Source organism: Drosophila busckii, chromosome 2L, assembly GCF_011750605.1.
Source record: "Drosophila busckii strain San Diego stock center, stock number 13000-0081.31 chromosome 2L, ASM1175060v1, whole genome shotgun sequence".
NCBI lineage: Eukaryota > Metazoa > Arthropoda > Insecta > Diptera > Drosophilidae > Drosophila > Drosophila busckii.
The window spans coordinates 4878657-4903745 of record NC_046604.1 but is presented as its reverse complement, the minus strand read 5'-3'; the positions used below and the strand labels follow the sequence as shown (position 1 = coordinate 4903745).

General features: G+C 50.8%; 1 protein-coding gene across 1 annotated transcript in view; it reads left to right on the top strand.

The window, feature by feature from the left end:
• LOC108598529 overlaps positions 1 to 25089 on the top strand; it is a 102936-nt gene that overhangs the window by 45169 nt on the left and 32678 nt on the right. Inside the window, 33 exon segments of the mRNA XM_033294043.1 lie at positions 498 to 641; positions 836 to 913; positions 2392 to 2574; positions 2806 to 3291; positions 3352 to 5784; positions 5846 to 6466; positions 6528 to 6845; positions 7385 to 7708; positions 7777 to 7975; positions 7977 to 8092; positions 8151 to 8483; positions 8665 to 8852; positions 8854 to 8992; positions 9052 to 9369; positions 9671 to 9991; positions 10067 to 10390; positions 10644 to 11273; positions 11336 to 11674; positions 11741 to 12049; positions 12375 to 12701; positions 12777 to 14366; positions 15224 to 18406; positions 20120 to 20292; positions 20294 to 20332; positions 20334 to 20448; positions 20515 to 20832; positions 20890 to 21231; positions 21286 to 21582; positions 21648 to 21953; positions 22017 to 22661; positions 22721 to 23038; positions 23099 to 24703; positions 24764 to 25075. Coding sequence (XP_033149934.1) covers positions 498 to 641; positions 836 to 913; positions 2392 to 2574; positions 2806 to 3291; positions 3352 to 5784; positions 5846 to 6466; positions 6528 to 6845; positions 7385 to 7708; positions 7777 to 7975; positions 7977 to 8092; positions 8151 to 8483; positions 8665 to 8852; positions 8854 to 8992; positions 9052 to 9369; positions 9671 to 9991; positions 10067 to 10390; positions 10644 to 11273; positions 11336 to 11674; positions 11741 to 12049; positions 12375 to 12701; positions 12777 to 14366; positions 15224 to 18406; positions 20120 to 20292; positions 20294 to 20332; positions 20334 to 20448; positions 20515 to 20832; positions 20890 to 21231; positions 21286 to 21582; positions 21648 to 21953; positions 22017 to 22661; positions 22721 to 23038; positions 23099 to 24703; positions 24764 to 25075 — 17373 coding nt within the window.

The following is a 25089-nucleotide window of genomic DNA, read 5'->3' as shown; positions in this document are numbered from 1 at the left end:
TTATATGTTTGTGTTGATTTTGTTGTATTTAGTACATATGTTTGTTAGTCAATCGTCACATGTAAGTTTTTATAGCTGTGTATAAAGAAATCTAACTATGCATGGGTTAAGGTTATACTAATTGTGCATGTTTATATGTAAGTTGGTAGTATGTAGAGCTTTATTTAAAAACGCACTAACCCCATATATATCCTTATTGCTTGCCTGCATGTGTATATGTTGTTTTGAGACAACGAAACTAAACCATATTTAAAATTATATTTAAGCTTAATATGTAGTTTTAGACGCGCCAAATGCGGCCACAACAGAATAAAACTTTTTTTGTACTAACTGCATTGAAAACAATTCAAGAAAAATACCTATCGAACAGGAATTTAAAAAAAAATAATACTGAAAATTGAATTAAATCTATTTTAATGAATGTGCAAACAAATAAGATTATTTAATCATACGCTTTACTAATGCCAACAATTCTGTTTACCAACGTGCAACAACAGAAATCGGTTGCGCCTCTAGCGATGAATGCCCAACACAACAGGCATGCATCAATGCGCTCTGCGTGGATCCTTGCTCCCTTGCTAATCCCTGCGGACGCAGCGAAGATTGTCGCATCGTTGATCATCAACCTGTGTGTTCTAGAGGTGGGTTTGCGGCATTAATAGGTTTTCAATTAGATTTTGCATCATATTTGTTTTTTTGATTTATAGTTTGCGAGTGCCAGCAAAGAGCGGACTGTCAACATGGTTTCGAATGTGATGGCTGCCATTGTCGAGACAGTATGTTTATAAAGAATTCTAGTTTTAATAGTTTTACTCACATATTTAATAAATTACAGCTACGGGTCGCACGCCTGGCTGTGAACATTGTCCACCAGGCTCGAATTGCGATCCAACCACTGGCGCTTGTATTAAAGGTACGTCTGAATTAGTTTATTGTTGAAAAGTTAAGTGGTACAAGCAATTAATCTCATCAGTTCAAATAATTTGTTTAAAAAAGTGTTAACTAACTTGTGTAAATATATGTACATACAAATAACAACCCTTTACCCATGTAAATATATCTCTCTCCCTAGCTAATGTAACAATAACAACTAGTACTACCAAGAATACCACAGTGAAACCAACGACAGCACCACGCAAAACAACAACAACAAAAACAATTACAACTAATCAAAACACTGGCGAAACAATGTCAACAACAATCACAACCACTAAAACTACCACTAGCACTGAAACGAGCACAATCATTAGCCAAACTAACCAAACCAGCACGACTAAAGCGTCCGCCGAGACCACAACAGTCAAGTCGGGCCACACCAAAGGCTATAGAGATGGTGAAAATAATATAACCGACACACCAACGCCAAGGCCCATGATTACAACAACGCTGCCCACTAATGCAAGCGATAGGCGCACAACCACGCCCAAAGCAAAAACAACTCGCATAGATACGTCTAATGAGCTACCAGACACTACCATTATGACCAGCACTACGGCTTGGCCAACGGAGCTGCCGACACGAGCTGGCACCACCACTGAAGTGGATGACTTGATAACGCTAACACCAACAACAAATGCACCAACAGGCTACACTACAGATATCACAATTATTAACACATGTACTGTAGATACTAACTGTGCTCCTAACGAGCACTGTAAGCTGGGTCGTTGCCAGAAGAAAGGTATACACACAATACTGACGAAATCGATTGGTCAGAGCGTTGTTACTTTGGTCTGAAGTAAAATATGAACTTGTTAATATAATTTCAATTTTAATACATTTTGTATATACTGTTTTCTGTGTGCTTATACCAAAGTAATAATTGCTCTATTTACAAATTCCAAATGTACAATATGTTATTTAAAAAAGAAAATTGTTTTACGTTGTGTTAATTAATATTCAAATTTATGTGGCAGTTGCAAATCTTGTATATATAAAAAACTTTCCGAACTTAAAAGTCAAACATATTTACATTGTAATCCACACATATTTAATTTCGTTCGCTAACCAATAATTCAATTAATTTCTAACAAGTAGAACCACCGGGCACACCAAAAACTCCCGAACCCTGTCAATCAAATAATGATTGCATTGAGAGCGAGGCCTGTTATATGGGTCTGTGCCATGATCCTTGCGAGTTTGCCAAAATCTGTGCATCGAGTGCCAAGTGCACGGCCAAGAGCCATCGCCCCATTTGCAGTTGCCCACAGGGACACGAGGGTAATCCCATGGTGAAGTGTGTGCCCACAAAGACATCAAGTAAGCAGCAACTAAACAAATTAATCAACAATTTCATGCAAACATCCAAGTTAAACTGCACTAAAAATAAATAAAACAAAATAACAAGCAATTGAATTGAATACTAAATAATAAAACAATTTTTTGATACAGTTGAATGCGCGGACAACTCAGACTGTGGTATAACTGAGGCTTGTATCAATGAGCGCTGCCAGCATCCTTGCGATGTGCATGATCCTTGTGCACAGAATGCGGTTTGTATTAATGCCAATCATGCGGCCGATTGCAGCTGCGCGGATGGTTATCAAGGCAATGGCCTCGTTGGCTGCCAGCCAGGTTAGTAGCACGCTCAGCACAGCGCACAAGCTCTATTCTTCACACTGCTAAACTGACACAAAACTTATTTTCTCTTGCATAACACTGTACAAATTCCCTGTACACCCCAAAACACGATCACCAACCATGTATAAAAATCCGAACTATAAATACACACGCCAACAACAACAACAAAACCAACGCACTCGTAACTTGCTGCTAACACAACAACAACAACAACAATCCAAGTAGCACGCACCCATGTCTGCCAATACAACGAGGACTGTCCGCCCAACAAGCTCTGCGATCGCCTCAATCGTCGCTGCATCAATCCCTGCCAGGAGGATAGCTGCGGTGAAAACGCTGAGTGTGTGCCTGCCAATCATGGAATCGACTGTCGCTGCTTGCCTGGCTACCAAGGCAATGCCTATGTGCTCTGCCAGCAAGCTCAGGGCTGTCGCGCCGACAGCGAATGTGATTCCAGCCAGGCCTGCATCAATGGCAAGTGCAGTTCGCCTTGTCAATGTGGCGCCTTTGCTTTGTGCGATGTAATCAATCATCGTGGCGTCTGCAAGTGCCCGCCAGGCTACGCTGGTAATCCACAGCTGAGCTGCAGTCCACCACAGAATCCCTGTGATCCCAATCCTTGTGGCTTGAATGCGCTCTGTGAGCTAGACAATGGCAATCCTATTTGCTTCTGCCCCAAGGGACTCACTGGCAATCCTTTCAAGAATTGCAGTAAGTTTTTAACTCAAGCAAAATACAAACAGTTTTTAGCATTTTTATTTTTTTTAACAGTACCCGAAGGCGATGAATGCACACCGAATCCTTGTGGACCCAACTCTGGCTGTCGTCGCGTTGCTGGTGCACCCGTTTGCTTCTGCCTGCCTGAGTATGAAGGACAACCGCCGCTTATAGCCTGCGAGCTGCCTACAAATCCTTGTGAGCCCTCGCCTTGTGGTCCCAACACTCAGTGCTCTGTGCTGAGCAATGGCTTCTCCAAATGTACTTGCCTGCCTGGCTATGTTGAGAGTCCCAACACCATACGCGGCTGCGTTGAGCCCATCAATCCATGCGAGCCCAATCCATGCGGTGCGGGCGCTATTTGCGACTCATCGCGCGCACCTGTTTGCTATTGCCCCGACAACAAGATCGGCAATCCCTTCAGAAGCTGCGACAAGCCAGCCGTTTCCATTGAACTCTGCCAGCCTGGACCTTGTGGACGCAATGCCGACTGCTATGTGGCTGGCAATCGTGAGGAATGCTACTGCCGCTCTGGCTATGTGGGTGATGCCTATCAGGGCTGCCGCGAGCCAAGTCGCACTGTTTGCGATCCCAATCCTTGTGGACCGAATGCCAACTGCGTTGTAGCTGGCGATGGACAAACCGCCTGTGTCTGCCCCGATGGTCTGTCTGGTGATCCAACCTCGTTAACAGGCTGCCATGGCTATGAATGCCAAGTGGATTCGGACTGTGCGCTGGATAAGGCCTGCATGGGATATCGCTGCTACGATCCTTGTCCCGGCGCCTGTGGATATGGTGCCAATTGTCGCGTTGACCAACATCATCCAGTCTGCTCCTGCAATGCTGGACTTACTGGCAATCCAGGCCTGCGCTGCTATGCGCTGGATCAACCCAAAGTGAATCCCTGCGTGCCCAGTCCTTGTGGCCTGAATAGCGAGTGCAAACTGCAAAATAATCGCGCTGTCTGCTCCTGTCTGCCTGGATACCTCGGTGATCCACAGTCCGGCTGCCAAGCCGAGTGCGACATCAATTCAGACTGCGGCGATGCGTTGTCCTGCATCAATCATCACTGCGTGGATCCTTGCGCCGGCACCATTTGCGGCATCAATGCCATTTGCAATGTGCGCCAGCATACGCCAATTTGTCACTGTTTGGATGGCTTTGCCGGCGATGCTTTCCTGCAATGTGTGCCCGTGGGCATACTCAAGAATATCTCTCGTGATCCTTGCGTGCCGTCACCCTGCGGTCCCAACGATGTCTGCTCTGTCTATGGCGATGGCGTCGCTTTGTGTGATCCGTGCTTTGGACCAAATGCGCAGCAGAATCCGCGCTGTCGTCCCGAGTGCATTGCCAACTCGGATTGTCCCTTCGATCGCGCCTGTTTGGGTCAACGCTGCTTGGATCCTTGCCCCGGCTCCTGTGGCCGCAATGCCATTTGCAATGTCTATGAACATAATCCCGTCTGCACGTGCCCCACTGGACTTTATGGTAATCCCTACGAGCAATGCGCGCCACCCTCGCCCATTGTACCCACACCCACGCCCAGCTGTGCCAAGCTGCAATGCGGTCCCAATGCCGACTGCAAGCGTTTGAGTGGCGGCCTAGCCTGCGTCTGTCGCAAGGGCTACTTCGGCAATCCACAGCTCGGCTGTCGTCCAGAGTGCGTGCTCAACAGCGACTGCTCTGCGGATAAATCCTGTGTCAACTCCAAGTGTGTCAGTGCCTGCGTCGGCGTCTGCGGCACCAATGCCGTCTGTCGCGTAGTAAATCACGCGCCTGTTTGCGTCTGCGCTGAGGGTTATGCTGGCGATGCCTTTGTGGCCTGTAATCCATTCTACTTGCCGCCTGTGGATAGACGAAATCCTTGTGAGCCCTCGCCCTGTGGTCCCAATTCGCGTTGCTTGGCCTCACCCGATGGCGCTGCCGCCTGCAGCTGCTTGCCTAACTTCAAGGGTGCGCCGCCTGTTTGCCAGCCCGAGTGTGTTGTCAGCTCTGAGTGTGCGCCCAGCCAGGCTTGCATCAATCAACGCTGCGCTGATCCTTGCCCAGGCACCTGCGGCATTGGCGCACGCTGTGAAGTGCTTAACCATAATCCGATCTGCTCCTGTGAGTCTCATTTCGAAGGTGATCCATTTGTGGCCTGCTCACCCATAGCTGAGCCACCGCCAGATGGCAAGTCACCAGCCAATCCTTGTGTGCCATCGCCCTGCGGTCCCAACTCCATTTGCCAAATCAAACAGAATCGTCCAGTCTGCTCCTGCGTAGCCAACTACATAGGCAGTCCGCCATATTGTCGCCCCGAGTGCACGCTTAGCAGCGAATGCCCCGCCGACAAGGCCTGCATACAAGAGAAGTGCCAGAACCCATGTGCCAACACCTGTGGACACAATGCACGTTGCACTGTCGTCGCGCACTCGGCGCACTGCAGCTGTGATGCAGGCTTCGAAGGCGATGCCTTCGTCGGCTGCTCCAAGGTTATTGTGCAAAGTAAGTTTGAAAATCTCAAGCATGCAATCCACTTTGCTAAACTATTTCTTTTTTCTTACAGAACCACAAGATCAGCTTAATCCCTGCTATCCAAATCCATGCGCTGAGAACGCCGTCTGCACGCCACATAACAACGCCGCACGCTGCAGCTGCATTGAGCCCTACTTTGGTGATCCGTACAGCACTGGCTGTCGTCCAGAGTGCATCTACAACTCGGAGTGCCCCTCTGCGTTGGCCTGCATCAAGCAGCATTGCCGCAATCCCTGCACTGGCGCCTGCGGTCCCAATGCCGAGTGTGCTGTCGTCAATCATTTGCCCACTTGCAGTTGCACGCGTGGCTTTGAAGGCGATCCATTTGTTGGCTGCAAGCGCACGCCCATTGGACCTGTTAGCGTCTGTGAACCGAATCCTTGTGGTCCCAATAGCATTTGTCGCACCGTCGAAGGACATCCAACATGCAGCTGCCAGGTCGGCTACTTTGGAGCACCACCCAGCTGTAAGCCAGAGTGCGTGGTGAGCTCGGAGTGCGCGCAGAATCGCGCGTGCATTAACCAGAAGTGTGCGGATCCATGTGCCGGCACCTGCGGCTTCAATGCCAAGTGCCAGGTGAACAATCATAATCCCATCTGCACCTGTCCCAACGAATATGTCGGCGATCCTTTCGAGCAATGTGTGCCCAAACGTAAGCAACAAATTCAAACAATTGTGTGACATTTACTTAAATATAATATATTTTTTAACAGCTCCAGAACCACGTCCAGCTATTAACCCATGCCTGCCCAATCCCTGCGGCCCCAATGCCCAGTGCCGTGATGTTAACAATCGCGCTGAATGCTCTTGCTTGGCCGGCATGTTTGGCGCACCGCCCAACTGCCGTCCCGAGTGCGTCATTAATCAGGACTGCCCTTCGAATCGCGCCTGCATACGTCAGCGCTGCGAGGATCCTTGCGTCGGCAGCTGCGGCTTCAATGCTTTGTGTAGCACACAGCATCATCAGCCCAAGTGCAGTTGCCTTGACGGCTACGAGGGTGATCCCTACACTGGTTGCAACATGCATCAAAGTGAGTACCACAGTTACAGTTCTTTGCCCCACTTGCCTAGCGCGTCTATCCATAACTGGAGCGCGCTCCATTGCCTGCTTAATGTTGTATGTCTCTTTCAGTGGTGCTCTAGATTTAAGAGGTTTATGGTAAAAATCTGTCATTTCCATTGCATGTTTATATATATATATATTGTATACATTTCGAATCCATCCCAGTCAGCCTGATTTTCAATTCAGCTTTGGAATAAATGATCCTGAAAATTAAAGCAGTCGTAGACGATTATAAAATATAAATTGCTGTTGGTGGCAATATCAATCTAAAATAAAAAATAGCCATTTTTATAGTCAAAACTCTAAATTATAAATGTTATAAGCGCAAATGTTCCTAGAAACCAAAGATAAGAATTGAAAATTAGACTGATCTGATACTTCATCTATACGTATTTCCTCATGTAATTTAAGCCTATAGCTAAGTCTATCTGTATGCCATGTGTATTCTATGTATATCTATATCTTATTGTATATCATCCTTGCTCCATACCCCATGCTCCATGATAGTTGTGGTGCCAGATATCCCAGCTGATCCATGTTATCCATCACCATGCGGTGCCAATGCCATTTGTCGCGAACGCAACGGTGCCGGCTCATGCAGCTGCATACAGAATTACTTTGGTGATCCATACATCAATTGCCGCCCGGAGTGCGTGCAGAATAGCGATTGCGCTATCAGCAAGGCCTGCATTAATATGAAATGTCGCGATCCGTGCGTAAATGCTTGTGGATTCAATGCAGTCTGTCGCGTTGCCCATCATCAGCCCGTGTGTAGCTGTGAGCCTGGATTCTCCGGCAATCCACTGCGCGCCTGCGTTGAACGTCCCTCAAGTATGCCCAAAGCATTTAGTAGAAACAAGTTAGCCTTACTTAAAAGTTATTTCCTTAAACACACTCAGATATGTACCTGCCCATACCCAAAGACCCTTGCCGTCCCTCGCCCTGCGGTCTCTACAGCACTTGCCACGTGGTAGGCTCACGTCCTGTTTGCGCCTGTATACCCGAGTATATGGGCAGTCCGCCCAACTGCAAGCCAGAGTGCGTCATTAGCTCCGAGTGTGCTTCCGACTAATGCCTGTCCATAAATCAACGTTGCTCTCGCTCCCGGTACCTGTGGCTACAATGCGCGCTGTCGCACCACCAACCACGCGCCCATCTGCAGCTGCTACGATGGCTACACCGGTGATCCGTTCCATCAGTGTCTTCCTGAAAGAAGTACGACCCAAACTACCCCTCACTTTGCTAGTCTTTACTTAAAATATTGTGTTTATAGAGCCCTTGCCAGTGCCCGATCCTATAGTACCTGTTAATCCCTGCGTGCCCTCGCCTTGTGGGCCCAACTCACAGTGTCAGGCCTCCAGCCAGGGTGCGGTCTGCGCCTGCTTGAATAACTATATAGGCCGTCCGCCTGCCTGCCGTCCGGAGTGCAGCATTAACTCTGAATGTCCTGCGCGCATGGCCTGCATGAATGCTCGCTGCGCTGATCCTTGCATTGGCTCCTGCGGCAACAATGCGCTTTGCCATGTCAGCTCACATGCGCCCGTCTGCATGTGCGAGCCTGGCTACTCGGGTGATCCGTTCTCCGGTTGTTACAAGATTATAGAAAGTACGTCTAATTCTGCAGATAGGGTGATTCAATAGGAGTAGCGAGCTTAGCTCTTTTCCGATTTGACACAACAACCAAAATTCCATTGCTCTTTAGCTTCTATTGAAACATCCTGTCTGTTAGACAACCCTTCTTCCGTTACTGACCCCTAACCCAACTTTCCTGCTCTGTCAACTCACAGCACCTATAGAAATCATAAAGCCCTGTCGTCCCAGTCCTTGTGGCTTGAATGCTTTGTGCGAGGAGCGCAATCTTGCCGCTGCCTGCAAATGCTTGCCCGAGTACTTTGGCGATCCGTATGTCGAGTGCCGACCCGAATGTGTCATCAACTCAGATTGCCCCAAATCACGCGCCTGTGTCAATCAGAGAATGCGTTGATCCCTGTCCCGGCATGTGCGGTCATAGCGCACTTTGCGCCGTGTTCAATCATGCGCCAAACTGCGAATGCCTACCAGGCTACACAGGAAATCCTATCGTGGGCTGTCATCTGCCTCCGGAAGAACCGCGTTGTAAGCGTTTTAGTCGCTTCCCTAGTAAACCCGTATTAATAGCACTCCCGTATGTCTAGATCCCGAACCTATTGCGCCTATCGATCCGTGTCAACCCTCGCCTTGCGGCTTATACAGCAATTGTCGTCCCTTAAATGGACATGCCGTCTGCTCGTGTGTGCCCAACTATGTGGGTGCACCGCCCAACTGTCGACCCGAGTGCATGAGCAGCTCGGAGTGCAGTCAGGATAAGTCGTGCATCAATGAGCGCTGCAAAGATCCTTGCCCGGGCACATGTGGCAATAATGCGCTCTGTCGCGTCGTCAATCACAATCCCATATGTTCCTGCAGTCCTGGCTATAGCGGCGATCCTTTCGTGCGCTGCATACCTCAAGAGAGTAAGCATACCATGCGCTCATCTCATCCTATGCTAAAGCCACTCAGAACAAAAGGAAATCCTAAATCGAAACCCAAAAACCGAAACCCAAAAAAACCCTTTGGAACATATTTTTTTTCTGAGTGCGCTTTATTCATTTCATCCACATGCCTTATCACAACTATCATCCCATCCTATATCTATATCTATATTTATTTCTTTTCTTTTTTATATGTACAATATTATGTGGCTTTTGTTTGGTGCATGCATCTGTTATATATTTGGTTAAATTATGGTAAATGGTAAATGTATCTGGTGTATAGAACGCCCCATCATCAGAGATCCGGTCAATCCATGTGTGCCCTCACCATGTGGGCCCAACTCGCAGTGTCGGGTGTCGGCTAATGAGCAGCCAGTCTGCTCATGCTTGCAATATTATGTGGGTAGGGCGCCAAATTGCCGACCAGAGTGCACCTCGAACTCCGAGTGCGCTGGCAACTTGGCCTGCATCAATTTACGCTGCCAGGACCCATGTGTGGGCACCTGCGGCATTCAGACCACTTGCCTTGTAAATAATCATCGACCCATTTGCCGCTGCCTCGATGGCTATGCGGGTGATCCATTCTCAGAGTGTAGTCCGCAAAGTAAGCCTCCAGTCTGCCAGCTTAATCTAACTTTCTTCTAAAACGACCCAACTTTTTCCCCACTTGCTTACACAGTTATTGTGCCGCCTGAGAAGGCTGAACCCTGCAATCCCAGCCCTTGTGGCGCCAATGCCCTGTGCAAGGAACGCAACGGCGTTGGCTCCTGCACCTGCCTGCCCGAATACAGCGGTGATCCATATACCGAATGCCGTCCGGAATGTGTGCTAAATAGCGATTGCTCCAAAAATCGCGCTTGCCTCAACAACAAATGCCGAGATCCGTGTCCCGGTGTCTGCGGCGTTGCTGCCGAATGTCATGTCATCAATCACTCTCCCAGCTGCAGTTGTCCCTCCGGATTTACGGGCAATCCTTCACAATACTGTCGCGAGATACCAAAATGTAGCGTAATCGTTTTCGAACCGACAGAGTTATCAAACTCTTGATTTCCAAATCAAAATTCAGCAATAGTTCAATAATCATCAATAGTTTGATAGTTCTGCGCTCTTGCCCCTAAGAGTGCCAGAGTTATCAAACTCTTGATTTCTAAATCAAAATTCAGCAATAGTTCAATAATCAACAATAGTTTGATAGCTCTGCGCTCATGATAGAAATTGAGCATCCCTAAGTAATTTTTACCCTTTAACTTATACAGTGGCGCCACCTGTGCAACCTTGCCAACCCTCTCCCTGCGGCCCTTACAGTCAATGTCGCGAGGTGAACGAACACGCGGTCTGCTCATGCATAACCAACTATGTTGGTGCTCCACCTGCTTGTCGTCCCGAGTGCTCGGTTAGCTCTGAGTGTTCGCAGGACAATGCATGCGTGAATTTGCGTTGTGTAGATCCTTGTCCCGGCACCTGCGGCAACGAGGCCATTTGCAAGGTGACCAATCATAATCCCATCTGCTCCTGCCCAGCGGGCTATAGCGGTGATCCGTTTGTACGCTGCACTCTCTGGCAACCGGAGCCCGAGCAGCCCAAGTCCAATGAGAACCCCTGTGTGCCCAGTCCCTGCGGTCCCAATTCGCAATGTCGTGTGGTAGGCGAGACGGGCGTCTGCTCTTGTCTGCCCAACTACATTGGACGTGCGCCAAATTGTCGCCCAGAATGCACACAGAACTCGGAATGTCCTGCCAATTTGGCCTGCATAAACGAACGCTGCAAGGATCCTTGTCCAGGCAGTTGTGGCTTCAATGCCTACTGCAACGTGGTGAATCACTCGCCCGTCTGCAGCTGCGACAATGGCTATACAGGCGATCCATTTGCTGGCTGCAATCCACAACGTAAGCGCCAAAGAAATTCCCGGGGGTTGCTTTTACTTATCTCTGCTTAATATGACCCTCAGCTGTGGCCAAGCCCGAAGAACGTCTGACTCCTTGCGTGCCCTCACCTTGTGGTCCCAATGCCGAATGCCGCGAGCGCAACGGCGCCGGCTCCTGCACCTGTTTGCCCGAGTATTTCGGTGATCCGTATAGTGGTTGCCGGCCAGAGTGTGTGGTGAACAGTGATTGCTCACGCGACAAGTCCTGCATCAATCAGAAATGCGCGGATCCATGTCCGGGTGTTTGTGGTCTGCATGCCGAATGTCGCGTGTCTAATCATCTGCCCAGCTGCACTTGCTTGAGCGGCTTTACTGGAAATCCTTCCAGTGCCTGCTACGAAATTCCTCAACTACCACCAGCACGTAGGTTCAACCGCGATAAAGTTTAGCGACCGCTTACACTCATTTGTTCCCTTTTCCTTTCCTTAGCTGAGCGCGTTGAGAATCCTTGTGTGCCCTCGCCTTGCGGTCCATTTAGTCAGTGCCGTGAGATAAACAATCATGCCGTCTGCTCTTGTCAGCCCAGCTTTGTGGGTTCTGCACCCAATTGCCGACCCGAGTGTATAGTCAGCTCGGACTGCGCACAAGATCTCAATTGTCAGAATCAAAAGTGCGTGGACCCATGTCCTGGCACCTGCGGCATTGAGGCGCGTTGCCAGGTTATTAATCACTATCCTGCATGTTCCTGTGCCCCTGGCTATACCGGAGATCCCTTCAATAGATGCACGCGTATTATATGTAAGCATGCGTAGTCCAAACCATAGTGCTTGAAATTCAGTTGGTTCCGAAGTTGTAAAAAATCTGAGCTTGCACTTTATCTCTATCTTTAATATTCCACCTGTATCCAGCTGAGTTTCAAACACTTTTATAATTTCCTGCATGTAAAAATCCTTTACCCTAATTCACTTTTATTTCTTTCTCTTTATTTTGTATGAACTCTTGCAACCAAACTATCTCTCTATCAACTGTAATCACTCTGTTATGTATATGTAAATCTGTCTGTGTGTATATCGACTATCTATCTACACCCTACATTGGCATTTTGGTATATAAATAAACGTAGTGGAGCCCACACAACCCAAAGATACTGGTAACCCCTGTGTGCCCTCACCCTGCGGACCCAACTCGAAATGCGTCGATGTGCGCGGCTCTCCTGCATGCTCCTGCCTGCCCGACTACCTCGGCCGGCCGCCCAACTGCCGTCCCGAATGCATGAGCAGTCCCGATTGCCCCGCCAACTTGGCCTGCGTTAATCAGCGCTGTGCCAATCCCTGCATGGGTGCATGTGGCACAAACTCGCAGTGCACGGTTATCAAACATAATCCCAACTGCCAGTGCGTGCCGGGCTACACCGGAGATCCTTTCTCCGGCTGCTCTATCATACCGCAAAGTAATGATCTACAGATCAGCTCCCAAATCAACTCATAGCTAACAAAATATTTTCTTGTATGCCTTCATTTTATAGTCACGCCCACTGAATCGCCTAGGAATCCTTGCAATCCCAGTCCTTGTGGCGCCAACGCTGTTTGCCGTGAGCGCAATGGCGCCGGTTCCTGCGCCTGCTTGCCGGAATACTTTGGTGATCCGTACAGCGGCTGCCGTCCGGAATGTGTACAAAACGCCGACTGCGATCGCTCCCGTGCCTGCATCAACAACAAGTGCCAAGATCCATGTCCCGGTGTCTGCGGCATCAATGCCGAGTGCCGTGTGCTCAACCATGCGCCCAACTGCATGTGCTTCGATGGCTACTCCGGTGATCCGCATCGCTCGTGCGCTTTGATTGAGGTTGTGACACGTCGCCCCGAGAATCCTTGCCAGCCTTCACCCTGCGGACCCAACAGCCAGTGCCATGATACAAACAGCCATGCTGTCTGCAGCTGCGTCGAGGGATACTTTGGAGCGCCACCCAACTGCAAGCCAGAGTGCGTGGTCAGCTCGGAGTGCGCACAGAATCGCGCCTGCATTAATCAGAAGTGTGCGGATCCTTGCCGTGGCGCCTGTGGCAACAATGCCAAGTGCCAAGTGGTCAATCACAATCCGATCTGCAGCTGTGTGCCTGGTATGACTGGAGATCCCATCTCGGGTTGCGTACAGGATGTGGGCAAGAGTACAGAGAATCCTTGCGTGCCCTCGCCTTGTGGTCCCAACTCTATTTGCCGTGAGATTGGCCAACAGGCAGCTTGCTCTTGCCAGGCCAACTATATTGGCCGTCCGCCCAACTGTCGTCCGGAGTGCACCAACAATGACGAGTGCCAGAATCATTTGTCCTGCCAGCAGGAACGCTGCGTCGATCCCTGCCCCGGCTCTTGCGGCAGCAATGCCATTTGCCAGGTGGTGCAACACAATGCGGTCTGCTCCTGCGCCGATGGCTACGAGGGCGATCCGCTCTTTGGCTGCCAGCTCATGGTACCCGTGCTGCCCACCCAACCGCCTAGCTCACCATGCGAACCCTCACCCTGTGGACCCCATGCCGAGTGTCGCGAACGCAACGGCGCTGGCGCCTGCTACTGCCACGAAGGCTTCGAGGGCAATCCGTACGATGCGCAGCGCGGCTGCCGACGCGAGTGCGAGACCAACGATGAGTGCAGTCCAGCTTTGGCCTGCGTGCGCTTCAAGTGCATCGATCCTTGTGCCAACATGTGCGGCGAATTTGCCATTTGCAGCGTCGACAATCATGTGCCCACCTGCACCTGCCCCGACGGCTACAGCGGTGATCCGTTCTTCAACTGTCGCCCTGTGCCAGTGACGCCACCGCCGCCCGTTAACCCATGCTCGCCCTCGCCTTGTGGCCCCAACAGCAACTGCCGCAGCATGAACAACCAGGCAGTCTGCTCATGTCAGTCCGGCTTCGTCAATCAGCCGCCTAACTGCCGCCCCGAATGCGTCGTCAGTGCCGAGTGTGCGCCGGAACGCGCCTGCGTCAACAACAAGTGCGTCGATCCTTGCCAGCATACCTGCGGCATTCGCGCCATCTGCAGCACAAAGAATCACAGTCCCATTTGCACATGTCCACGTGGCATGACCGGCGATCCGTTTGTCCAGTGCTCCAAGATACGTAAGTTGCTCAAGCATTCATTATTTATTGCAAAAATAATTAGGTTTGGGCAGTTTTATTTATTTAAATTTAAGTGCCACTGAAATCTCTATAGATGGTCGCCTTGCCTCTCAAACTAAACGTAGTAGGCTGTATTAGTAGGAATATTTAGTTACAAAAACTAACTTTTGCTAGAATAAATATAAATAAATATAAATAATAAAGAAGCACTTTCCTCTAAAAGAGGAATTTGTCTCCAGCTAAACGAATATTTTGGTTTGGTTTAACTTCAATTGGACAGAGAATAAGTATTAACAGCATTATCAAGAATATATTAGACCAAACGATAAAGAGCTTTAGCACTTGTGGCTTCGCACACTGCTTTCTTCTTTTTCCGACTCTCTATTGCCTGCTCATGCTGCAGTTGAGATTCTTATCTCTCACTAGCTACATGTATAAAATTAAAATACTAACGTACTTACAATATCCCTATCGATAACCGCCAAATATACAACAGTCATAATTAAGCTCTTAATGAGATCGCTGCTTTCAATATTTTATGTTAACATACCACTACCATTGAGCAAATGCAATCGTGAGCAGCTGTGCAGATCGCTCTTAACATGCGATAGTTGTGGGGATGAGCTGAGCTCAGTCGACAACCAACTTTTAAGCCGTGCGGAATTCTGCGACTTATCAAAGTAAACAAACACTATTTTTCTCCTAAGTGATCGTGGCTAGATATCGGCCTACCTAGTTAGAGAATATATTTTATTTTATTTATTATATTTTGTTTATCTCTCTCAACTGGTTGTTAATATATTGACTATGTATCTCTTTTCACGATAATAAATCAAATTATTATTGTCAATCTTTAGCAATTACCCACGTTGCTACAACACCGGAACCACCAGCACCTTCCTGCGTGCCTTCGCCATGCGGTCCCAATGCCAAGTGCCAGATTGTTGGCGGCAGTCCGGCTTGCTCGTGTCTGCCTGACTTCATTGGCGCACCGCCACGTTGTCGTCCGGAGTGTGTGCTGAACTCAGAGTGCGGACCCACTGAAGCTTGCATCAATCAGAAATGTCGCGATCCCTGCCCCGGCTCTTGTGGCTTTGAGGCCACGTGCCATGTGCTCAATCATTTGCCCATTTGCAATTGCATTGAAGGCTACACTGGCGATCCGTTCATACGCTGTAGCGAGCTGCCCGAAACAAGAGTTCCACCACGTCCCGACGATCCCTGCAATCCAGATCCATGTGGAGCCAATGCCGACTGCTTCAATGGCGAGTGTCGCTGCCAGAACAACTACCAGGGCAATCCCCACGAGGGCTGCCGACCTGAGTGCACGCTCTCCGCCGACTGTCCACGTGACAAGTCCTGCATGCGCAATCGCTGCGTCGATCCCTGCCCAGGCACCTGCGGCAACAATGCCATGTGCGAGGTGCTCAATCATATACCAATCTGCTCCTGCCAGCAAGGCTACGAGGGTGATCCATTCACCAACTGTCGCCTTAAGCCCGTCGAGCCTGAGCCCGAGGTAAAGGCCTGTCAGCCCACGCCCTGCGGCTCCAACAGTCAGTGCCGCGATATTAATGGACATGCTGTTTGCTCCTGCCTGGATGGCTACATTGGCGCTCCGCCTCAGTGCCGTCCCGAGTGTGTGGTGTCCAGCGAGTGCTCCGCTCTGCAAGCTTGTGTCAACAAGAAGTGCGTGGATCCTTGTGCTGGCGCCTGTGGCATCGAAGCACGCTGTGAGGTCATTAATCACAGCCCGATCTGCGGCTGCCCGCCTGGACGCACTGGCGATCCCTTCAAGGGCTGCGCCGAGATCATAACACCTAAGGAGGTCGAGCCAGAGCCACAGAATCCGTGCCAGCCCTCGCCGTGCGGACCCAACTCCATTTGCAAGGCAGACAACAACGGTCCCGTCTGCCAGTGCCTGCCCGAATTCTTTGGCGCACCGCCCAACTGTCGCGTAGAGTGCATCATCAATCCTGACTGCCCCTCGAACCAGGCATGCATCAACAACAAGTGCCGCGATCCCTGCCCCGGCAGCTGTGGCACCAACTCCGAGTGCCGCGTCATTGGCCATTCCGTCTCCTGCTCCTGCCCACCCGGCTTTGCCGGCAATGCCTTTGTGCAGTGCGTGGAGCAGCGTGAGGAACCACCCAAGCCATGCCAGCCATCACCATGTGGCGCCAATGCCGAGTGCATTGAGCGCAATGGCGCCGCTGCCTGCAAGTGCATTGACGAATACCAAGGCAATCCCTACGAGGGCTGCCGACCGGAGTGCGTGCTCAGTTCGGACTGCCCCACAGACAAGACTTGCATCAGAAACAAGTGCCAAGATCCCTGCCCCGGCATCTGCGGCTCCAATGCCCAGTGCTATGCCATCAATCATGTGCCAAACTGCGTCTGCAACGATGGCTACACTGGTGATCCGTTCACCAACTGCCGCCGCGTCGAGCCCAGCACACCGCCACCTGCCGGCGATCCTTGTCAACCATCGCCCTGTGGCGCCAACAGCAAATGCCGTGTGTCCAATGGACTGGCTGTCTGCTCTTGCCTCGACACCTTTGTGGGAGCGCCACCCAACTGCAAACCAGAGTGTACAGTCAATGCGGAGTGTGCCCAGAACAAGGCCTGCCACAAGTTCCGCTGCGCTAATCCCTGCGCCGGCACCTGCGGCACAAATGCCAAGTGCGAGGTCATCAACCACAATCCCATCTGCAGTTGTCCACAGGACATGACGGGCGATCCATTCGCCCGCTGTTATCCAGCACCCACTGAGGTCGTGCCCAGCACCAAGGACACCAAGCAGCCCTGCCAGCCCTCGCCCTGTGGCCTCTACTCCGAGTGCCGCGTGCGTGCCGACCAAGCCAGCTGCAGCTGCCTGCCCAACTATATTGGCGCTCCACCCAACTGCCGTCCCGAGTGCGTGGTCAACACTGACTGCGCCTCGGATCGCGCCTGCATAGCCGAGAAGTGCCGCAATCCTTGCGAAGGCTCCTGCGGCATCAATTCCGAGTGTCGCATACAGAATCATCTGGCCATATGCACATGCAGTGCTGGTCACACTGGCGATCCCTTCGTGCAGTGCGTACAAATTGTAGAGAAGACTACACAGCCACCGCTGACTTCACAGGATCCTTGCGAGCTGCAGCCCTGCGGCGCCAATGCTGAATGCCAGAATGGCATCTGCAGCTGCCTGGCGGAATATCAAGGTGATCCCTACACTGGCTGCCGTCCGGAGTGCACGCTCAGCACAGACTGTGCGCCCAACAAGGCTTGCTTGAACAAGAAGTGCGTCGATCCCTGCCCTGGCACCTGCGGCCAGAACAGCCAATGCGATGTCTCCAATCACATACCCATCTGCAGCTGCCTGCAAGGCTATACGGGTGATCCGTTTGTGCACTGCCGCCAGGAGGTGGCCGTAGCCAAGGATCCCTGCCAGCCAAATCCTTGTGGCCCCAACAGCTTGTGCCATGTCTCCGCCCAGGGTGCAGTCTGCGCCTGTCAAGCCGGCATGCTGGGCTCACCGCCCGCCTGCAAGCCCGAGTGCATCGTCAGCTCGGAGTGCTCGCTCCAACAGGCCTGCATACAGCGCAAGTGCGTCGATCCCTGTCCAGGCGCTTGCGGTCAATTCGCACGCTGCCAGGTGATCAATCACAATCCGTCATGCTCTTGTAATTCGGGCTACACGGGTGATCCGTTCACGCGCTGTCACGAACAGGAGCGAACCCCAGCACCCGTACCCACCGGCCATCCGTGCTCACCCTCGCCTTGTGGTCCCAACTCCGAGTGCAAAGAGCTCAATGGCAATCCTGCCTGCTCCTGTGCTGCCAGCTTTATTGGCACGCCACCAAGTTGCCGCCCTGAGTGCACCATCAATCCGGAATGCGCACCCACCAAGGCTTGCATACGGCAAAAGTGCGCTGATCCTTGCGTGGGCGCCTGCGGCTTCAATGCCCGCTGCTCCGTGGCCAATCATCAGCCCATCTGCAATTGCGACGTGGGATACACTGGAGATCCATTCACTGGATGTCAACCCGAACAAGGTAGGACCCCACTTTCATTTATTGCCATTGATTTGAGTTAGTTCAAGGCGTAGATCAGCTTGGTTCTCAATGAATTGAACAATAAATAGCTTAACTATTAATAGTGCAAACATATAAATTATATTTATGCAAATCGAGTGTTAATACTTTAATTGTCATTAATTAAAAACCAAAGCCAATGCGTCCCAAACTCAAGAGTAAATGTTAATTTCCCCTGTTTAATTGCCCCAAGTCTTACAATTAGTAATTACCCCACATCTAGTATATTAAATCCTAATTTCCCCTGTTTTAATGCCAAATTGCCCCAAGTCACATTGTAATTACCCAAATGACCTTGTCTTACCAAATTACCCTTAAACTCTAGTCAAACTATTATATAAATTTAGTTACTAAGTAGTTTTAAACAATTACCCAACTCAGTATTAAAAATTTCCTTTAAAGTACAAAATTTCCCTTGAACGTAAACAGTTTCACTTTCGCCAAAAGCGCATTCGATTGTTCATTTAAATGTTATTTATGTGTTTTTTATGTAATTGTAGTTGTGACAATTGCAATTCAATTTTATTTATGTTTTTTGTGTTATGCACAACACGCACAGCAATTTACACACACACACACAACACATTCCAATGCGCTTAGTTTTAGTTGAGCCTTTTTTATATATTTTAACACAATATTAAAAATTATGTTTATTGCACACACAAGCACAATGCAAAAGAGAATTATAATTTATTGCATTTGTTTAAACAAAAGAATCTGAGCGAAATGCAAATTTCAAAGGCGCCAATTCTGTACGAGTTGTCTGAGTTGTTGTTGCTTTTTGAAAGTGTTTGTGCGCTGGCATTAGACAAAGTTTTTAATTAGCTTTAAATTTAATATTTTTATATATTATATTGCTTTTTACTGCCTTTTTAACGCCTGAATACAATATGCAAACTTGCCACGCCTTATTTATATTATTTGCCGCCTCACCCCAAACGCCTCTTTAATCGAAACGACCTAACCTCAACCAATTGAATATTGTTATTTGTCGTTTGCTTATATTTTTGGGAAGTAATACCTTAATTTGGCCCCTTATTGTTGTTCGCAATTGAATTATTTTTGGCCCAAACCGTTTAACCCCCCTTGAATTTGACACCTTAACCCATGCCGTCAACAAATTGAGTACTGCGTTGTTTGTTGTCTACAAAATTTTGTTGCCTTTGATATGATTGCCGAAAATTAGTTTTTAAGTAACCCCACAACGTTGACAAATGCTTTTTAGCAAATTCTAATCTTTATAACACATTTGTAGTTGCCATAATAATGTTTAACAAATGCAATAATAAAAAGAAACCAAAAAAATAAATTCAAAAATAAATTTGCAATTTGTATTACGTCACGTAAGCTCCAAGCACACGTAACGCTGACGCGAACGTTTAACAGCACTGCACTAATTACAATTATGCAATTCACAAACACTGCCACAACGCACTGCGTTTAACAACACTAAACAAGCAAATGGCGTCTACAAGTGACAAATTAAACACCAAACTAAAAACAACACACAATTGGAAACTAAACAATCAAACTGGATTAAATTGCCGCCAGGTGTGTTACACCAAGTACTAAAAACTATTAAAAACCTTAAGCACAACTATTAATGGCCAAACTCTTTTTTCTCCCAACGCCTGTATTCCCATAAATATTTGTATTGCCCTATCCCACGCACAGAACGCATAGTTAATGAACAGGTAACACCCTGTGAGCCAAATCCTTGCGGCTCGAATGCTGTTTGCCGCGAACGCAGTGGCATCGGCTCCTGCCAGTGCCTGCCTGACTACTTTGGCGATCCCTATCAATCATGCCGACCGGAGTGCGTGCGCAATTCGGATTGCCCTACAAACAAAGGCCTGCCAGCAACAAAAATGCCGCGATCCCTGTCCACGGTACTTGCGGCACCAATGCCGATTGCCGCGTGACCAATCATCTGCCAACCTGCAACTGCCGCAGCGGCTACATTGGCGATCCCTATCGCTACTGTCAGCTGGAACCACCACAACGTAAGCGCTGCCACGACAGCCAAAAAAGTCTTTTAGTTAAACCCCCATCCCAACCATTACTTGTAGCTATACGTCAAGCGGAGCCCACACAACCTTGTCGCCCCTCGCCCTGTGGACCCAACTCACAATGCCGCGAGCTCAACGGCCAGGCCGTCTGCTCTTGCCTCGAACTCTACATAGGCGCACCACCCAACTGTCGACCCGAGTGCGTGCTCAGCAGTGAGTGCGCCACTGATCAAGCTTGCATTAACCAACGTTGTTCGGATCCTTGCCCCGGCAGCTGCGGCCTCAATGCCGAGTGCCGTGTGCGCAATCATAGTCCACTCTGCCAATGTCGTCGCGGTTACACAGGCGATGCTTTTACGCGTTGCTTTGCCCTGCCACGTAAGCTTACTCACACTCTCCCACTCTCGCGTCTCTAAACTCTCTTTCTAATCCCAGAGCCTACACCTGCGGTGCAGCTGGTGCAGCGTGATCCCTGCGTGCCCACGCCTTGCGGTCTGAATAGTCAGTGCCGCAACGTGCAGGGTGTGCCCAGCTGCAGTTGCCTGCCCGAGTATATGGGCATGCCGCCCAATTGCCGACCCGAGTGCACCATTAGTGCGGAGTGCGCCTCCAGCATGGCCTGCATACGCGAAAAGTGTATTGATCCCTGTCCCGGCTCCTGTGGCTTTGCGGCCGTGTGTAATGTGGTGAACCATACACCCATCTGCACTTGTCCCGCTGGCTACACAGGCGATCCCTTCAGTAGTTGTCGCCTGGCGCCACCAGAACCTGTTCTAAGTGAGTTTCAAATCTTAGAAACGAAAGAATTTTCTCAAATCTCTCATGCCTTAGATGAATATGTGGATCCTTGCCAACCCTCACCCTGCGGCGCCAATGCGCAATGCCGCGCTGGCGTCTGCAGTTGTCTGCCCGAGTACCAAGGTGATCCCTACGCCGGCTGTCGTCCCGAGTGCGTGCTCAACACGGACTGTCCACGCGACAAGGCTTGTCTGCGCAGCAAGTGCGCCAATCCCTGCCCAGGCACCTGTGGCGAGAATGCCATTTGCGATGTCATCAACCACATACCCATGTGTAGATGTCCCGATGGCACTGCAGGCAGCGCCTTTATACGCTGTACTCCAGTACTTGGTACTTAGATCCCACCACTCCATTGACCACCAATTAGTTTTAATATATTCTTTATATAAATTTAGCTCTTGTCACTACGAATCCCTGCCAACCCTCGCCCTGCGGTCCGAACTCACAGTGCCGCGAGGTGAATCAGCAGGCGGTTTGCAGCTGCCTGCCCAGTTACATGGGTGCACCACCCAGCTGCCGACCCGAGTGTACTGCCAATGCTGAGTGCGCGCCCACACAGGCGTGCCTCAATCAACGTTGCGTTGATCCTTGTCCAGGCACCTGTGGTGTGGGCGCCAACTGCGCTGTAGTGAATCACAGTCCCTTCTGCACTTGCCCTGTCCGCTTCACAGGCAATCCCTTCGTGCGTTGTCAGCCACAAAGTAAGCACACCACTGACCCTAAAACTATAAATCCATTGCTAAGCTCTGCAACTTTTCTATTAGTTGAACCCGTGCGTGAACTACAGCCCACCGATCCTTGTCGTCCCTCGCCTTGCGGCGCCTATGCGCAATGTCGCGCTATAGGCGAAGCGCCTGCTTGCTCCTGCCTCGAAGGTTACATCGGACGTCCGCCCAATTGCCGACCCGAGTGCGTCACTAGCTCTGATTGCTCTAGTCAACTGGCCTGCATTCAACAAAAATGCGCAGATCCTTGTCCCGGACGCTGTGGCTCCAATGCCGAGTGCCGTGTGGTCAGCCATGCGGTGCAGTGCATCTGCCAGCAAGGCTACAATGGCGATCCCTATGTGCAATGCAATCCAGAGCAAGTGCGCGACATGGAAGTACGCACGCCCTGTCAGCCAAGTCCTTGTGGCACCAATGCAATCTGTCGTGAACGCGATGGCGCCGGCTCTTGTCAGTGTCTACCCGATTACCACGGCAATCCCTATGAGGGCTGTCGTCCGGAGTGCGTGCTGGACTCGGACTGTCCATCGCACAGAGCCTGCCAGCAGCAAAAGTGCCAGGATCCTTGCCCGGGCACCTGTGGCCAATTTGCCACTTGCCAAGTGGTGAATCATCTGCCCAGCTGCAACTGCCTGCCCGGCTACATTGGTGATCCGTATCGCCTTTGTACGCAGCCAGCGGAACGTAAGCAGCACAGCTTTCAACTCTTTAGGCAGTCTCTAATCTTATTCACTCCCCTTTAGCTATACCACAGCAGTACAGAGATCCTTGCCAGCCCTCACCTTGTGGCCCCAACTCTCAATGTCGCGTCGTTAATGAACAAGCTGTCTGCAGCTGCTTGCCGCTTTATTTGGGCGCACCACCCGCCTGTCGTCCCGAGTGCACCATCTCCTCGGAGTGTGCCGCCGACAAGGCCTGCCTCAATCAAAAGTGTGTCAATCCCTGCACGCCCAGCAGCTGTGGCGACAATGCCGCCTGTCGTGTGCGCAATCACAGTCCCAGCTGCAGCTGCAATGCCGGCTACACCGGTGACGCCTTCACCAGATGTTATCCCATACCACGTAAGCCCAAACGCTGTCCCCTTAGCCCGCTAAGCAGCTGACCCAATTCTTTTTACTTAGCTCCGCCCATTGAGATACAACGCGAACCTCTGCGTGATCCCTGCCTGCCCACGCCGTGTGGACCAAACTCCGAATGCCGCAACATCAATGGCGTGCCTGCCTGCTCCTGCTTGCCTTCTTACATAGGCCAAGCGCCCAACTGTCGCCCGGAGTGCACCATCAATGCGGAATGTCCTAGTCAACAGGCGTGCATTAATCAACGCTGCCAGGATCCTTGTCCAGGTGCCTGCGGCTTGAACGCCCAGTGCCAGGTCAACAATCATATACCCAACTGCATTTGCTTCGAGGGCTACCAAGGCAATCCCTTCATCAGCTGCCAGCCCAAGCCGCCGACGCCCACAACGCCACCCATAGCCGATGATCCCTGCAATCCAAGTCCCTGCGGCAGCAATGCCATTTGCTCCGGCAATGGCCAATGCGCCTGCATAGCCGACTACCAAGGTGATCCCTATGTGGCTTGTCGTCCAGAATGCGTGCTCAATACGGATTGCCAAACGAACCAAGCCTGTGTCAACAACAAATGCATCGATCCTTGTCCAGGCACTTGTGGCGTCAATGCGCTCTGCGAGGTGCGCAACCATGTGCCCATCTGCAGTTGTCCCAATCAGATGACGGGCAATGCCTTCTTCGAGTGTCATGCAGTGCCAGCGCCACCACCAGTCCAACCCTGCCAGCCCTCGCCCTGTGGACCCAACTCCCAGTGTCGTGTGGTGCAGCAGACAGCGGTATGCTCTTGCCTGGTCAACTATATAGGCAGTCCACCAGCCTGCCGTCCAGAGTGCATCACCAACTCGGACTGTGCCGCCCATGAGGCCTGCCAGAACATGAAGTGTCGCGATCCCTGCCCGGGTAGCTGCGGCTTCAATGCCCAGTGCCATGTGATCAACCACAGTCCACACTGCAGCTGCTCCGCCGGCCTCACAGGCAATCCTTTCACTCGCTGCGAACAAATGCCACAGCCAGAACGTGATGTCACGCCAGTTAATCCCTGCCAGCCTTCACCCTGTGGAGCCAACTCGGAATGCCGCGTAAATGGCAACTCTCCCAGCTGTTCCTGTCTACCAGAGTTCTTGGGTTCACCACCCAATTGTCGACCCCAGTGCATTTCCAACTCGGAGTGCCCAAGCAGTCAAGCCTGCGTCAATCAAAAGTGCGTCGATCCCTGCCCTGGACTCTGTGGTCTCAATGCCAATTGTCGCGTCTTCAGCCACACCGCCATGTGCCTCTGCCAGGACGGCTACACGGGTGATCCCTTCTCCCAGTGCAGTCCACAACGCGCGCAGCCCATCGAGCAACTGCAGCCTTGTAATCCCAGTCCCTGCGGCATCAATGCCAAGTGCGAGGCACGTGGCGATGCCGGCAGCTGCACCTGCCTTCCCGAATACTTTGGCAATCCCTACGAGGGCTGCCGACCTGAGTGTGTGCAAAACTCAGACTGCCCATCGAATCGCGCTTGTGTCAATCAAAAATGCCGTGATCCTTGTCCAGGCACTTGTGGTGCCAATGCCGAATGCCAGGTCATCAGCCATGTGGCCATTTGCAATTGCTTCAATGGCTACAACGGTGATCCGTACAGCAACTGTCGTCTAGTCGAAAACGAGCCACGTAAGCCGAACAGCTGAGTCCAAAACCCAGCGATTGCCTTGACTTATTTTTATTCCACAGCCGAGCGCGTCTATGTGAATCCTTGCCAGCCTTCACCCTGTGGAGCCAACTCCCAATGCCGCGAGATTAATCAGCAAGCGGTCTGCTCTTGTCTGCCCACCTACCTGGGTAGTCCACCTGCTTGCCGTCCCGAGTGCACCTCCAGCTCGGAGTGCGCCTCAGACAAGGCTTGCATCAATCGCAAGTGCGTCGATCCGTGTCCCGGTGTTTGTGGTCAACAGGCCGAGTGCCGTGTACGTAATCACAGTCCCATCTGCACCTGTCTCAACGGCTATACGGGTGATGCCTTCACACGCTGTTATCCAGTGCCGCGTAAGCCACCAAAG